We start from the raw sequence: 17,601 nt of genomic DNA on the forward strand, positions 1-17,601 counted from the left end.
CAAACAAAAATAATAATGGAACTCAAACTGGCAGTATCTACCCCAACTAGGTGTAGTCCAACAGCTGATGCAGCGCATGTTCTGGCAATACAACCTGTGTTTCCAGGAATCTGCCAATGACAATAGAAATCTCAGTACCAGCCTTGGGAAAATGAGGTTGTCTGCAACCCAAAAGAAAACATTGAGAAATTATGATTTTGGAGTCACCAAAGTCTGGAATACCCAAAATATTGTTCTCCACGATTTGGAGAAATTAATGAGAAGAAGGAAAAGTGACACACCATGGTCTTTCAAACTTTAATTAGCTAACAAAAAAATTTAAGTAGTATGGTACTATATATTAAACTCACATGTACAGATACACTTGTTAACTCACTTGGGAGTAATTAACAAACTCAACATGGCACCACCTATAGACGTGAAATCACTAACCATCTTTGACACAATGGATACAAATTAACGCATAGTAAATACTGAGAATTCAAACGAAGAACTAGGCATTACTATCAATACACCTTCGTTTTCACTCTAACAATTTTACAACAACGAATATCAAGTTATCAGCCACCAATAGCATCCAATGCAGCTAAAAAACTTGAACCTGATTTTCACATGTAAAGTACTGCTTATACAGTTATACTATCAATGATTAGTTTACTACAATCACAAACTCTTCAAATCCTGTTCAATTGATAACATTTTTTTTTTTATTTAAAAAAAATCCTGGTTAAAATATTGTTCTCGACTTCATACCCATTCTTAAACTTGTCTAAAGATTATTCTGCAAAAATCCTTTTTTCTTCTCCCACAGCCTACACTTGAGTGAAACAAAGATAAGTACAAGATGATTCATTAATAATTTGGAACATTTAGTGCTACTAGAACTTATATTTGGCACCTCATGTGAAACTATTATTACCAGTTTACCACTTAAAGAACTGTACTTCACTATCCAAAATTTGCAATTTCCTGTACTCCCTATAAATTTGATACTTTTTAAGTTGAAATACATAATACACTAATAAATATACAATAATACCACAAATTTTTTTTTTTTTTTAATAATAAAAACAGTTGTCTGTCTATTCAATTCACCCATAAAAGCACAACATAACCTGAATATGCCCAAACTTCTGCAGAGGAAAACTTCATCATGGGTACCCAATAAGATCGCATAAAAAAGGGTCATACAAACTATGTACTCAACTAAAACAGAATAAATACAAACCTCTTATTTGACAATTAGATACTTTTAGGGCTACTATAACTTATACTATCCTTCAATAAGTATTGTCACAACCTTAGGATTTGCTAGCTAAGCATTTGTTCTATATGCCTAAAAGGCTTAAAGGACTACTGTTGGAACACCCCGTAATTACTTATATAGCCTAGATTGACCCATTATATGTTTGATGCAGGACTCAATACACACATGCACAACATAGACTCATACAATACAATTCAATTCAGGGTATCACAAATACATTATATATAAATAACATAAAAGTAAAGACGTAGCTTTTTAAGACCTTTTTTTTTTTTTTTTTTTTTGATGAATCAGAAATACTATTGATCAAAAGAAATACAGTACAGAATCCAGAGTCAAATGACTCAATACAAAGCAGTGTGAGTAGTACTCAGACTGCAGAACAGATGAACCAAAACAAAACTTCTAAAAATATCACAAACTCTAGCAAACACTGCCTACAATTACAAACTCTAGCAAGACAAACCAGCACATGCAGCAGCTAATAGACTAATCTCCTGAGCACACTTTACTCATCTCTTCAAGGCTTATAAACTTTTATAACCATAGCATCCCTTAACACCCATTAATGCTCTATGTTCTCTTCTCACAGTAAAATTTTTGTACTGGCTTTTGTTAACGAATGTCTCCTAATGACACAACGTACATTTCATACTTTACTAAACCATGTTCTTGTACATTTTTCAGACTGTAAATTCAAATTATGCACAAATATGAAGAAAAGCGCACACACAGCCACAATGAAATTTGTGTGTATAAACTAAAGTAATTATTGACAAGTACTTTAAAGCTCAAAAATTGAATATTTATAACTCCTTTTAACATGTGCCCATTGGCAACTCCTTCTGGGTACCTGAGGTGAAACCAATACAACTTGAAGAAGCTTTCTTGTTGAAACCTGGCTCGCTGCCTCACCAACCCCACAAGGCAAAGAACTCCCATTTCCTCTCTCCGCTGCACCATCATAACAACACATATAGTACAACACTCAATTTAATCAACAACAGTATATACAAATATACATACATATAAACATACATGGGTGCACATATATATAGAAAAAATGAGAGAGAGAGATTACAGAGAGAGCAGAAGGTAGGGGAGGAGAGAGAGAGGTGGAAGTGCTTGTGCTTGAGTTTGAGTTTGAAGTGGGCAAAGTGGAAAGAGCGAAAGGGAAGAGCTCTGGAGAGAAAATGAAATGGGGTTATATGATTTAGCGGTTTTAGGAGATTTGCTGTGTCCATGTTTAGCTATAGCTAGCTTTGTTTGAGTTCCTTTCTTCCTCTACTTCTTGCTGCTCTCATTCTATTATCCTTGTGTTTTTTTTTTTTTTTTTTTTTTGAGGGGGTTTATCCTTGTGTTCTTCTTGTGTTATGTTTAGATCAGAACTATTGATAAGTCTTAAGTACTATAATGTTTTTTTTTTTTTTTTGGTTAGTCATCAATTTTATTTTATTATTATTATTATTTTTTTTTTGAGGAAGGGGGCTTTATCACAAATATTTAGCTTCTCTCCATTGAAAATATTTTTCATCCAATAAGAAATTTATCATCAAGCTTAATAGGGTTTTTGTTAAATCTAACCTACAAACTCCACTCATTCTATTTTAATTAATCCACCATTCATGTAAACCTACATTAGCCTTTATACTCATCTTTATTTCATTATTATTAATATTATATGTTTCTTATTTCTTTATTCATTACACATTTACAATTCAAGACACAAAATCCAGATTATACTAGTCTGATTTCCCTATTAAACCTGCATCAACCTAGAAAAAAAAATCCACTCTTCAATCGACCCACATTAACCTTAGCGGCCTCGAAAGAGTTCCTTGTGGAGCATTAGAGGGTTTTGGTTGTGAAGAGGCATGAGAGTGTTGTAAAACATGAGTTTTTGCACATGAGGTGACATCTAGCATTAGCAAACTTGACAAGTGACATTAACACACACGAACAAAGACAATAAATTCACTAGTGTGAGGGTCTTAAGAGAGTCGATTGATAGTTATCAGTAGTTGTATATGTTTTTGTGTGGTGGTTGAAGGTGTTTTACTTTGGGGGTGGATTGATGGTGGTCTATGATGAAGGTGTGGTGGTTTTATTGTTGATGGTTCTCGACAATGTGCTTGAAAACCTTCTTCATTTGACATGTCTCAACTTGGGAAAAATATACCCTATTATAGGTATATGAGTCATCTCACTCATAGTTGGTGGGTCCCACTCATCTGTGAGGGTGAGGAGTCATATACTAGTACAAGGGTATACTTCCTCCTCAACTTGACCTTGGTTTTCCAAGAGAGAGTGTAAAATCAAAACCTTTTTCCTTTTGAGTCGAAGAAAATTATAATCAAATGCTAGCCAACTATTTTAAAAGAGGAAAATGCACGACGACTATTATTATTATTTTTTATAATCAGCAAGGTAATTATTAATGTAAATTTTAACTACTCAGTCACATATGTAATTAACAATGATTTTGAAATAAAAAAGACATTAAAAAATGTTCATAACTTACTAATGTGATAAGTTGTGTGTGTGTGTATTAATGAAATGTGATAAATTGAAATCAAAGATTTATTATTTTCCTTGGGTTCACTATTAACACAAATTTTATTATACACTAATCAAAATATACTACCTCAATATATATCAAAAAATTATAAAAATGAATCATATCACTCATTCATTAGACTTCTTTAATTTGCAAAAAAGAAAAAAAAAAAGAAAAAAACAAAGAAAAAAATTCAATACACTTAAAGTGCTTTATTTTTTGTTATTTTTTTAAAGGATAATTTACATTAAATTTTTACTAGCCTCATCATATGCGCTTTGCGTGTGCGATTAGGTTTTTTTTGGGTTTAGTGGTCCTATTTTATTGTAAAAAAAAAAAGTCTGTGTCATTATTTTATATATATAATTTATAAGTGAATAAAATAATTTGAAAATTAACAAAAGAGTGATTCTATTTTTTAGGCAATATTTTAGTGAGAGTTAGAATTGTATTTTTACTAAATTGTCTTTTAATTTTGTCTCTACTTAAACATAAGTGTGTAGGGATATTTTTGAACAAAAAAATGAGGATCTCAAACAGAAAAAACCCTTTAAATAGTAGTATAGAAAACATAAGAAACCCCTTAAATAATATTGTAGTATAGAAGATTTATTATTTTCCATGGCTTCACTATTAACACAAATTTTATTATACACTAATCAAAATATACTACCTCAATATATATCAAAAAATTATAAAAGATATATTGTATCACTCATTCACTAGACTTCTTTAATTTGCAAAAAATAAAAAGGAAGCTTTTTTATTTATTTATTTTTTTTATAAGGATAATTTACTTTAAATATTTATAACCGTCAAAAAAGGCATATATAAATATAAAACCGTGAATCTACACCGCGCTTTTACCGACCCTATAAATAAGCCAGTCGTGCTTTATCGTCCTCTAGCTTCTAAAAAAAATTCCATTCCCAAAATCCGAAATTAGGGCAAACGAGAAAATTTTCGCAAATTGAATCCGATCGGTTAGCGATCTGAGATCGATTCGATTTTCAACGCGAACATCTTCGGATTAAAGTAAGTCAATTTTGATCGAAATCGTTTCGTTTTTGTGTTTGTTGTGGCACTTTGATTTGGTTTTCATTGGAGGTATTTGTGTTTCTTAGGGTTTGGATTTTGGGCTTCGATTTGCATGAACTTTTATTGATTACAAGCTTTTCAGGGATTTTGAATATTGGTTTATGAAAAAGTAATGAAATTAATCAGTATTTGTGGTTAGTGATTGGGTATTACTAAATTTGACGAGTTGTTATTGGGCTTTTGGGGTTGATAGGGTTTGTGTTTGAATGATAGAAATGCTTGGAATTCTATTCAGCTGACTCTGGTGCAGAAATTGTATGAAAGTTTTGTTGTTTAGGGTATTCAAACAAATTTGAAGCATAAAAAGATTAAATTTTAATACGATTGAATGGTGTATTTTTGAATGAAAGCAAAAGCTTTTCTTTTACCTAGATTTAGGGATTTTTTTTGAGATGCTGGAGATATTTGTTCTATATTTAGAGCTAAAATTATACAGAATAGGAAATATATAGTTTTGGATAAATGGAATATGGGTTTTATCTCCAGCAACCTGAATTTGAATTCTAAAGGTTTTGCAATGGTGCATAATGTGCAATTTTCCCTGTATTGCTTGGGCATTAGTTTTGGATAAGTTGGACAGTATTAGAACTGCGTTTTTATGCCATCTGAGTATTCATTAGTTGGGGGTGAGGGAATTTGAACCCTGGACATCTCTTTTGGAAATACCAGGATGTGTCAGTTGAGCTACATCTACAAGGCTCTTGGCTTTATGCAATCTGCTTATTGTGGGCCTTAGATGGCAATAGAAGGAAAGGGAGTAGTACATAATGTGCATTGTAGCCGCCATCTCTTTTCCCCTTTTTTACAGTTGCTATGCATGAGTCAGCTTCAATCTGAGTATTATATTATGGTAGTTTGTAACTTGGAAGTTGGTTTTGTTTCTTCTTTATAGGTTGTATGAGACAATTTTATTGTAGTTAACTAGTTATGATTTGTATTTTATGGAAAATTTCTTAGTACATAGGCTATCAGAACCTTTTTATTGCTTTTAACTTTCACATATAACATGCAACTATTTTTTATTTTTTTGTTGAATTTTTTGGATTGTTAATTTAAATCTTGTATTTAAAAAAGAAAAAAGAAAAAATAAATGCACTCCACTGCTCTCAATGTTGTGATTTTGGTGTTTGTGGGTGATCGATTTCTATTGTTGGTTAACCATACATTGCACCTTTTCATTTGAATTATTTATTTATTTTTCCTATTGGCGTATGCTATCATTAGTTGATTAAGAACTGTTTCACGTTCACAAATTAGAAAGACTGGAGCTAAAGTTCCAGTTCATTTTCTAAATACCTTGGAAGCTTGTTTGTCGAACAGTTTACCTGCTGTACACATCCTAGGCATACTTGGTTCTTTGCCAATGGACAAAGGAGTACCTCCTAGTCTCTTTGTTAATGATGGTTCATTCATGGAGAGGTTCAAACAGCTTCAACAAGAGAAGGAAAAGGAGAAGAGTGCCAAACTAGAGGAGTCTAAGCCGATCAAAATTAAATCAGGGTCATTGACGGCTAATTCTACCATTAGTAGAACAAGTGTGGATAAGACCAATGATACACAGAAGAAACCCCAAGCTTCTTCAGGTGGAAAGCTTGCTTTCAGCTTGAAAACAAAGTCAAAGATTGTGGCGCCTCCTGTTAAGCTAGCAGATGAGGATGAAGATGAAACAGATGCTGGTAAAGTTTCAGCCGATGCACCAACGAAACGACTAAAGTTAGATCACTCAGATGCTTCCGAACATTCATCAAGACAAGTGGATGTTGGTAATTACTGAATACATAATAATTATTTTATTTTGTTAGGTTGCTATAGAAGGTCTGCAGATCTTTTGGTATTTTGATTTACTGAGGAACAGAATTAGGAAAATATTGCCACTATTTGTTGTTAGTTTTTTGTTTCAATAGCCTTTTTTATAGTTCTAGAATTGCACATGTTTTTTAAACTTCATTTTATGAAGGGATGTGGAAATCTTTTCTGTATCATTCCATAGCATGAGTACAAAATAGATCCATCTGCTAAATTCATTTTTTCTTTCTTCTTCTTCTTCTTCTTCTTCTTTTTTTTTTTTTTTTTTTTGGGATAAATCTAACTTCAATATTCTACAGTCTTAATTTTTAAGTATTGAATTTGTCTAAGTAGCTGCCCTGTGAATCTATCTTATTTTTTCTTTCTCTTTCCCTTTTATTAGTTTGTTATTTGTTTTGATAAGTTGTTGGCTTTGTTATGGAACTTACTTTTTTTCCTAAACTTTCAAGTGGCCATCTTTTTCATGATATTAACGGTGCATCTTGATTTTTCCATTTGTCATATGATATAAAGCTATGACGGATGGAAAAGCATTCTCAGTACCATTTTCTTTTTACTTTTGGTTGTCATTTCTCAACTACTGTGATTACATTGTATTTTCGTCTGAAGTTGGTACTCCTCTCCAGTAGAAGGTTCATTTTGCGTTGTTTACCAATTTTAAGGCACTTTATGGTCCATTCATGGTTCTTGATGAAGTTAAAGTCTGAAACGCAGTGGCCACCTTACAAAATTTTAGAAAGAGTGAAAGTAGGGAAGTTGAAGAGAATTGATTTTGTTTGTATTTTTATGACTTTTTTTGGGGGTGGAGGAGGGGTAAAGTAGGGGAAGTTGGAGGAAGAATGAGTAGGGTTTATTGCTGAGGTGTTTGTATGTCCTAGTTGTACATAATTTGTTTTGGAGTGGGCCTGGGATGGTAATATGTAGAACTCATATTTGATTCTCTTCATGCTCTTTTGAACTCCGAGGAAATGTTTTAGGTAGAGGCTAACTAGAGTTTGCTCCTTCCCTTTCCTCTGCCAATCGAAGTAGTTTCTTTTCTATTTTTGGTTAACCATCTTCAAAATTGTAGGTCTTGTGCATAGCCTTTTCAAAACTGTTTGATCCTTTATTTATAGTTATTCTTGTAAATGAGCTTCATCCTTTTACATTTATAGTTATTATTGTAAAGTTTGATAAGCAATGGCCACCTTACAAAATTTTAGAAAGAGTGAAAGTAGGGAAATGGAAGAGAATAGATTTTGTTTGTATTTTTATAACTTTTTTTGGGGGTGGGGGAGGGGTAAAGTAGGGGAAATTGGAGGAAGAATAAGTAGGGTTTGTTGCTGAGGTGTTTGTATGTCCTAGTTGTAACTAATTTGTTTTGGAGTGGGCCTGGGATTATAATATGTAGAACTCATATTTGATTCTCTTCATGCTCTTTTGAATTCCTAGGAAATGTTTTAGGTAGAGGCAAACTAAAGTTTACTCCTTCCCTTTCCTCTGCCAATCAAAGTAGTTTCTTTTCTCTTTTTGGTTAACCATCTTCAAAATTGTAGGTCTTGTGCATGGCCTTTTCAAAATTTTTTGATCCTTTGGTCTTTTACATTTATAGTTATTCTTGTAAATAAGCTTCATCCTTTTCATTGGGTACACTTTTATCGAGGAATTGATATGGGTGTATGTCTCTACTCTTGAAGTGGTATGGATGAAGAGGACAAAACATTCTTGAATATTTCTTGTCTCATGACTGCAGCTTATACCTTAAATACCTATCAACATTGGTGGAAAGAGATGTTCAATGAAAGATTTGGAATATGTGGCAAGCCTGCTACAAGAGTAATTTGCATAACCTTGTTCATGCTCTCGGTATTAATCAGTTTATAAGTGATATGCAGCACCACCTTCTCCAAGTGATCCTACAGTGAAGAAAGTTGCTGACAAATTAGCAAGTTTTGTGGCTAAACATGGAAGGCAATTTGAGCATGTTACACGTCAAAAGAATCCTGGAGATACCCCTTTTAAGTGAGTTCCTTAATGACAATTGAAGCTTATTATGGGTTATTTATTAGTTTATGCTCTCTGTTGTCTCTGTTGAGGTCCTTTGCATGGCTGTTTTCCCATTTCTATTAGGTCATATTATATAATTTTGTCATTTATACAGGGGGTTATTTAATTTTCAACTTTTTGGTGTTGGCAATGCTCCCTCCCCACAGATACATTAAGAACTTTCTAATGCGTGGTGTTATATATTCTTCTGCAGATTTCTATTTGATGAAAGTTGCGCAGATTACAAATATTATGAATATCAGCTTGCTGAAGAGGAAAAGGCTCTTTCACAGACAAGCGAATCCCAATCATCTCACAGTGGTTAGTAGTTGAATCTTGACAAAATGGTTTTGGTGGTTCTTGGGTATGGAATTTTCAGCTAGGTTGCATTTGGATTTGATGATTAAAATCAGGAGATTTGAAGAAATTGCTAGCATAGATAGCTTGAAATAAATTTAATAATACATGGGTTTTGAGTCTTGGAGATTTTGCTAAAACAAAAATTTATTGACTTGTATGTTTTTGGGCCTTCTGCACATTGTACAATCAAAGTAGTAGTGGTGGTCCATCAGTACAATTCCTGGTATCTAGATTTCATATGCACTTTTTATTTGGTTCTCTATAGACTTATGGGTTATGATCCTAAGGGAAGAATAATTTATTTATTTGTTTGTCTACTTGTCATGGTATTGCCACATTCCTTCCTCAATATTTATTTATAATTTAGTGTTGTTATAACATCATTATTATTTTTACTGCCTTCCAGCCTAAGTTGTAATTTTGGTGCTTGAGTGTGTAGGTGGTACAAGTACTTCAGCTTCTAAATCCAACAGTGGTTCTCAAAGGTCTTCTCATCAGCATTCGAACTATCAAACCCCTGCCTCCGCTTTATATGCAGCCACTGAGGATCCAAGAGTTCAAACAGCATCAGCAGGAAGATATGGTAATGATATATAAATATTTCCTCTTGGCTTTTCATGGGAAATGCATTCAACTTCTACTCTCAGTTTTTCTTCCAACATTTTCAGTTGGTGCCGTGCTTAATTAGGGTCAAGCTCTTCTATATATGGCTGATTTTAGCTACTGATCTCATTCTTAGTTGCAGTTGGCATGAATTTGTTTTTACTTTGATCAAAGGATACCTTATTACAAAGAATAGTTGCATAAGAAAATATCCTAGAAATATTTTTAATAGGAGAACATAGATATCCTATATTTAGCATCAAGAGTGGGGATTTGGAAAAACTGAAGGTGCAGCAATGGGCATTATAGGCTCAAAAGGTATATATATTAACACAGTATGAGTGTGATTGGCCATAATGATTCTTAATTGATTCAACCAAAGAGGAGCCCTACAAGGTCATTGTGATGACCATTCCATCTTTTCCTTACAGTATGTTTGGAATGGAGGGAGAGCCACCTCCCCTCCCCTCTCCTCTCCACTCCTCCCCCCCTCATGTCCCTCTATCCAAACATAGGGTTATTGTTTTCTCAAAGGATCTCTTGTGTTTATTCTCTCTTGCACATACCCTATGACTGGATTCTGAAAGACTTCCCACAGTTCCCATTGAAAATGGAGTAAGTGACTTGCTCCATTACTTCTTGGAAAAGCCTAAGATATGTTTTCTGTTTCAGAAGAAGAATTCAATGGTGATTTTCAAAAATGAAAAAAGGACTAATAGAACCAGATTATTTTATGAAATATTGGAGGATAATCCCTAGATTTGTTTTTAATACACTGGTAAGAACTTTGTTATAATGGACGATGAGCATATTTTTTGGTGTTCCGTTGAGAGTGAAGATTTTATCTGAGTGTTTTGGAATGTGTTAGAATGCTTCACTCAAATTTTTAAACAGGATATCATGTGTGTCGGCAGTACCTTGCAGATTTATACTTGGTATTTTGCTTGTTTATTATCATGTTATGTTTGGATGCCTCCCAAATTATGAAGTATAAGTGCTCTTGATTGATTGGTATTGAATACTTGTTTGATATACATGTGTTTATGATTGCATGTTTTTTTGTTTGTAGGTGAAGCTAGTGCACCGACAAGTGCAGATCCCATAGCAATGATGGAGTTTTACATGAAGAAGGCTGCACAGGAAGAGAAATTTAAACAACCTAAACAATCAAAAGATGAAATGCCACCACCAGCTTCTCTTCAAGGTCCCGATTTGCTTGGTAAGAGAAATTTTCTTTGGTTTCCTTGAAGGCGTTTTTATTTGAGCCTTCATTGACCAACTATTTTTATCTGCAACTTTGGGCTTCCCCTGTGTGTGTGTGTGTTTTTTTTTTTTTTTTTTGTGCTCACCATGAACATCTTTGTCCCCTTTCCAATTGTTGGTCACAGCGGCTGCTTCTAAAAAAGGGCATCACATGGGTGATTACATCCCACAAGAAGAGCTTGAGAAATTCTTGGCTGCTTGTAATGATGCAGCTGCACAGAAAGCTGCCAAAGAGGCTGCAGAAAGAGCAAAAATCCAGGCTGATAATGTGGGGCATAGACTTTTGTCTAAAATGGGTTGGAAAGAAGGTGCCTCTCTCTCTCTCTCTCTCTCTATCACACACACACCACATGTAGAGGCATGCAGACACATTTTCACATAGAGACAAATAAACACATACATGTCTTAAAATCTGATTCACGATCCAAAATTTTTTTTCCAAGATGCTGTGTATTTGGTGAGAAACTTAGTTGCCTTTATGTGAATTTCAGGTGAAGGACTGGGGAGCTCCAAAAGTGGTATTGCAGATCCAATCATGGCAGGTAATGTCAAGATAGACAACTTGGGGGTGGGTGCTCACAATCCTGGGGATGTGACTCCTGAGGATGATATATATGAGCAGTACAAGAAGCGGATGATGCTTGGTTATCGTTACAGGCCTAACCCTCTGGTATTACCTTGAATTTTTTTTAATCCTAGCGTTGAATGTGTTTATTAAATAGATCTCCTATGGTTATATTTACAAATGGGTTCTTATGTGTTGCCTTTTTGTTCTCTTCTTTCAGAACAATCCTCGGAAAGCATACTATTGAGCAACTATACTATGGAAGCCTACATGTCAAGATTGTCTTAAAGAAATAATTTGAAGTTAAATGCTTAAAATACATTCGAGAAGCAAAAAATGGATTTGGTTTCATGTGGCAGGTCATATGGAGTGGATATTACTTTTTGTGAATTGTGAATTTCAGTGTTTGATGGATTGTAGTCTATACCCTTTCTTTTCAAATTCTTCCTTTTGGAGTATAGTAGTGTTCCTATTCACAGTTTCACACTTCAGTTGACTCTTTTTTTAATGAATGATATGGGCGTATGCCTTGACGTGTGTTCAAAGAAGTAACCTTTACAAACTTGTTTTGACATAATTTGTTGGAACAACAATGTTGTGGAATAATGGAAAGTTAAATGTAACTGGTGCTTGATAATTTGATATTGTTTTAACATAACATCGGGTAGCAAAAGGTCTCTTGGCTGTGCAACCTGGCTTTCGAGCTGTTTGATCTTTGATCATAGTGATCTTCCTTATCAACAAACTTTTAGTGGGTTTTAAGTATGGAAATCATTTAACTTAGAGTAAATACATTAACTAAATCAAGTTTTTCTTCGCAGTTCTACTTCTAGTAACTGTTTCAACCTTGAATTTTCTCTTATTAATTTGATAGGTCAATTTTTTGAAAGGATTCTAAAACGTGTAATTCTTTTTCTTGTTACCGGCACATTCCTCTCTTTCCATAGTCATGAATTTTTAAAAGTATAATAAAAATAGATATTTTTATTTTGAATCCCTTGAGATATCTATTTAATAAACACCTGAACGCTTTCAAAAAAAAAAAATAATAAACACCTGAACTATTATAAGTTTCAAGTTTCATATTATACTTACAAAGGTTAGGCCATTTTGTAAGTGATAGTGCTGTAAGTTTTGTCTTCCCAGTAATTCCTACCTCGTCTTTTATGTCTTCTATTTATATTATTTCAAAAAAAAGAAAAGAAAAAGCTTCATATTATACTTGACTCTTAGCTTTTAGATTAGCCTTTTATCTTTTGGGTTAGTTTGTTAGCTTAGTTATTTGTACTGTTTTTTTTAACTATAACCTCTATTTTTAGAGTAATTCTTAGTTACATCCGGATCACAGAAAAATGATGCATTTTCTTCTCACATTTAGAATTCATTTGGATTGAGAGAGGAAGGGGAGTGGAGGAGAGTAAAGTTAGAGTTGACTCAAAATAGACTAATTTTGGACTAAATTTATTTTACTCTACTTTCCCTCAATTCAAATAGGCCATAAACACCGAGAATGATGCTCTCTCTTTTCACATTTATGATAGGGTCTATCATGAATATGAAAGGAGGGAGCACAATTTCTCCGAATTTCGAGAATACTTTATAATTTTTCATATTTTTAGGTACAATTATAATTTTGTAAACTTTAGGTAAATACACTTGTACACTAATTGAGACTCGCACTAATGGCAAAATAAAGCATCAAAATTCAAAAGTGTTTCTTGGCATCTTGAAAGAAAATAACTGGTCTCTTTATGACGTTCTGCTTCGTTGTAGAAGCAGAGAGATGGAAGACAGTTGGAAAGTAAACAAAGGTGGTGCCATGACAAATGTCATCAATAGTGAAGGACCATCAAAGATCTGTAGAGACTGGAAGCTAGATCACTAGCATCTTACTAGCATCTCTGGCTCCCAAAAGTTCTATGAATATATTCTGATCTTGTAATGATATTGCACAATAGGGGTATGTAACTTTGGTTTCTTTATGATATCAGAAAGAGAAAAAAAAGAAAAGGACACGAATGGAAAAAAGCTGACCAGGTAAGTGTTGTGGAACTGTCGAGTCAATTTCTTCAATAGTTGAATCTGATTGAAAGGTTGAGGTCCAGTATTCAATTTGGCAAGGGTCCTCACTTTCATCTTTGGAAAAAGCTTTTGTTGTCAATGCCAAACAAATATGGTACTTGGTGGCACTGGCACAATGGGTCTATAGTGTGTGAAAAATATAATAATACAATTTATTTGTCTACTTTTGAGGACCATAGCAAGGCTCATGAATTGGTCCAACAAGCACCTCACGAAAGGGTGTCTAAGATAACCAAATGTAAAAAGCTTGTTAATGTTTGTTTATTTATAAATAAATCAAATTTGAACTTTACTTTAGACTTGTTTATTAAACATGTTGAGCCCAAAAATAATAAAAAAGTTGTCCACAAACAGGCTTGTGAACATAGGGCTTGATGCAAAACAAGCCAAGCTTAGGCTTGTTTCTAAGCTTGGAAATAAGCTTGATATGTGCATGAAAAAATAGACTTACAGATAATACATGTGTCCCACTTGGGACCGCTCACCCTAACTGCCACCCTTACATTTTGTTTCACCGACTCTTCACTCTCAAACGTCTTAGTCTACACACTAATCTTCTTTAAGAAACCTTGTGTCTTCTCTCTTTCAGTCCTAGTTTAGTTTCTTCCTCTCAAAGAACATACCTCTCTCTCTCTCTCCTTATTTGCTTGAAGCCTCTTTCTGTAATCGCATCTCATTTGTTTCAAGCCGTGTACACTTCACAATCTTCATCTACTAAAGCTAAGAGCCTGTTTGGCCAACAAAATTTGATTACTCAATTTCCGTCACTCAATTTCCATCACTCATCAATCATCACTCATAACTCATCACTCATCACTCAATTTTTCACATCCGTTTGCCTTCATCACCCAATTTCTATCACTCAATATTTTTCACACTATTCATGGACCCCACAACTGTTACTGTGTCAGAGCACTTTTGTTTTGTTACCTGCAGAACATTTTTTTTTTCCAGAAACCCGAACCCAGTGAAAAAAAAAAAAAAAAAAAAAAAAAAAAAAAAGAAACCCAGTGAAGAAGACCGAACCCAGTGAAGAAGAAAGGAAAAAAAAAAAAAAAAAAACCCAGTGAAGAAGACCAAACCCAGTGAAGAAGAAAGGAAAAAAAAAAAAAAAAAAGAAACCCAGTGAAGACCAAACCCAGTGAAGAAGAAAGGGGAAAAAAAAAAACAAGAAACCCAGTGAAGACCGAACCAGTGAAAGAAGAAGAAGAAGAAAAAAAAAAAAAAACCCAGTGAAGACCGAACTAGTGAGAAAGAAGAAGAAAAAAAAAATCAATTGGTCAAAAGGTGCGGTTTAGTGGGTCCCTTATGTGTGTTTAATTACAAAAATGACATTGAGTTATGAGTTATGGAAACTGAAAATAGCCAAAAGGTGTTTTCAGTTTCCATAACTCATAACTCAAAAATCAGAGAATTGAGTAATGAAAACAAAAAATTGGAAACTGAGTTATGGCTTGCCAAACAAACTTTTTTTTGAGAATTGAGATGGGTCCTACCATTTTTGAGAATTGAGTTATGGAAACTGAGAATTGAGTGATGAGAATTGATGAACCAAACAGCCTTTAAATCTCTTGAAATTTCTTCTTCTTTTTTTCTTTTTATAATTTCTTGAATTAACTGCCATCCAAGTTTTTCTTAATATCTCTAATTATTTGAAGTTTAAAAAATATAAGCAAGAGTCATGCAATTTCAAAAGTGATTGATAATTGTGTAGACTCTTTCTCTCTCTTTTTCCGTGCACGTGTTCTATGTACCACATTCTTAAGAAATATGGATTATGTTTAAGCTTAAGCTCAAGGACTTGATATTAAGCTTGAATTTGTTTTTGATAATGAAGTTGAGCTTTGCTAAGCCCAAAATTTTGGAAATTTTTTACGAGTTTGAATTCGAACATTGTTTATACACTTGGTTCGAATTTGATACGATTGGAGAGTATAATAAGTTAGGTATGACTCCTAGGAGTGGAGACTACAATACATTGTACCGAATAGTTTCAATAGATCTAGAGCCTAGAGGATAGTGTTAAAACTAAAAAAAAAAAGACAAAAATCGAAATGTTTTCTCAGCATCGTATTGGGGTTTCCAATTCTGGAAGTAAAGCAGAAGTGGTGGGATCCAACTAGTGAATCCTTATCATTGTCATATATTTGGACATGACAGGAATCTTGGTACTGGTACATATGCCTCAATATTCGACATCATTCGATTCTAGGCATTCCCTTCTTTCTCTTTCTTAGCCAAAATTGTATTTTAATGCATTTTCAGTCTCATAGCCATCTAAGGCATAAAATCTAAACTAGCTTTGAGCAAACAACAGTAGCAAAGGTACTTTCACGTGTCTGTGTTTCCTTCCACACAAACAACCATAGCTCCTTGGAGGCCTTTTGTCTTCTCTCTCTCTCTCTCTCATATTTAATTCTTTATTTTGAGATGCTCTCTATGCATGTGGTTATTGACAATTAGATTAAACACAATTCAATTCAATTAAATTCATTTACATCTTAATTGAGTCTTAATTTAACTCAACTCATCAAAAATTCATTTTGACTCTATCGAATCTTATTCTAATTATATTCATGAATGAGTTTGAGAGTTAACAAGATAAAATAAATTTGAAAGTCACTCTACAAGTATAAGTGCTTGTGGAGTGTATGGGACAAGGGTCGGAGTTTAAATCTTCAGGAGGAGAGCTTTACACACATATATACTTAGATTAAGTTAGAGTAAAATTTTTATTTTTTATTAAAAAAAAAAGGGTAAAATGAATTTGAAGTTTGCCAGAAATAAATAATGAATTTGAAGTTTGCCAGAAATAAATAATGAATTTTGTTAACGGATACCTTAAGAAGTATTTGTTGTTGATTCTAAAAAAAAAGAGTATTTGATTTTTTGATTTATATATATATATATATCAAAAAATGCATAATATCATCAAATCAAGCTCAAGTTGTGGCCAGGAAAAAAAAAAGCATATCTCTGAAACTTGGATTTTTTTTGGCAAAGAATTAAGAATACAACAAACTTGATAATCAGAATTCAGAACAGCTTCTGGCATCTATCAAAAAAGACAACATATCATAAAAAGTAAAAAAAGAAGAAGATGATGAAACGGCTGTGGATCTCTTATAGGATATATCCCGTGAGTAAAAAAGAAAAAAAAAAGTTGCAAGTAGTTGATAATAACTCATCATCATGTATGTGCATTTATTGAGAAACATAAATTCCTTTTGTGAAACAGATGAGAAAAAGAAAAGAAAAAAACAAAATTCGCAGACACTATCTTTTTTGCTGTAGAATATTTTTCAATCTTGGGAGACAGAACTTGGTCAATTCATAGGCAACAGCATATTTGCATATAGAATAGCTAGTCCTTTTGCATTTATTTGTTTATTATTTTGGCTGAGGAATTTGGAATAGCTACTAAAAAATAATTGGCTATGTCATAGATTCGACTCCAATCCATCCCTAATAAGATTCAGATTTCAGATAGCATATTAAGTCTTTGGCTGTGGTTAGAGATACCAATTTACCCAAAACTTAAGCCATTAGATTTGGATCTGATTTCTTCTAAAACAAAAAAAAGAAGAAGAAAACAGAAGGGATTTGGATCTAATTATATTCTATTAACCAATCTAATAACTCATTTTTGTCGTTAGTATTTAATGTTGGAATTTATTACTTAATGAACCATACGGCTCATATATGAATATTGTAACAGTTTAGATATATAAAAATACCTTTTTTAGAACCGTTGGGATGTGGTAAGTTATGAATGAGAAACAATAAAGTGGTGCTAGTAGTGGGTTCATATGAAAATCAATAAAAACTTATCGCCTCATTGGGATACGGAAAAATTGTAAAAAAATGTTGTGTATCTCGCATTACTAATTTGCTTTGCGGCTATGGATTAAATTGGTCATTATCCTTATCCACCAGCTTTATGTCTAACCTCCCATCTCTACTATTGGGAATCAA

The 17,601-nt window shown here is 33.3% G+C and overlaps 2 protein-coding genes across 8 annotated transcripts in view; one reads left to right on the forward strand and one right to left on the reverse strand.

Annotated features, from left to right (window-relative positions):
- The window catches only part of LOC126723984 (uncharacterized), a 36,595-nt gene extending 33,961 nt beyond the window's left edge, over positions 1-2,634 (reverse strand). For 4 of the 6 annotated variants that reach the window (XM_050428029.1, XM_050428028.1, XM_050428027.1 and 1 more), the window contains exons 1-3: positions 2,349-2,634; positions 2,121-2,221; positions 42-110 (exon numbers count right to left, since the gene is read on the reverse strand). In XM_050428029.1, the coding sequence (XP_050283986.1) occupies positions 42-110; positions 2,121-2,221; positions 2,349-2,511 (333 nt within the window). In that variant the 5' untranslated portion in view covers positions 2,512-2,634. The remainder of the gene's footprint in view (positions 1-41; positions 111-2,120; positions 2,222-2,348) is intronic. The other 2 variants (XM_050428031.1, XM_050428030.1) reach the window with 2 other exon arrangements.
- A 2,069-nt stretch (positions 2,635-4,703) lies between these two features.
- Positions 4,704-12,183, forward strand: LOC126723986 (SURP and G-patch domain-containing protein 1-like protein). 2 transcript variants are annotated; one of them, XM_050428032.1, is made up of 9 exons: positions 4,704-4,859; positions 6,243-6,685; positions 8,603-8,729; positions 8,968-9,074; positions 9,553-9,696; positions 10,786-10,935; positions 11,105-11,287; positions 11,471-11,649; positions 11,765-12,183. In XM_050428032.1, the coding sequence occupies exons 2-9, from the start codon at positions 6,286-6,288 to the stop codon at positions 11,789-11,791; spliced, it is 1,317 nt and encodes a 438-aa protein (XP_050283989.1). In that variant the 5' UTR covers positions 4,704-4,859; positions 6,243-6,285; the 3' UTR covers positions 11,792-12,183. The 2 variants fall into 2 exon arrangements, with proteins under 2 accessions (XP_050283989.1, XP_050283990.1); XM_050428033.1 differs by having other exon boundaries at positions 4,726-4,859; positions 6,227-6,685.
- The last annotated feature ends 5,418 nt before the right edge of the window (positions 12,184-17,601 follow it).

Source organism: Quercus robur, chromosome 4 (assembly GCF_932294415.1).
Source record: "Quercus robur chromosome 4, dhQueRobu3.1, whole genome shotgun sequence".
Classification (NCBI taxonomy): Eukaryota; Viridiplantae; Streptophyta; class Magnoliopsida; order Fagales; family Fagaceae; genus Quercus; species Quercus robur.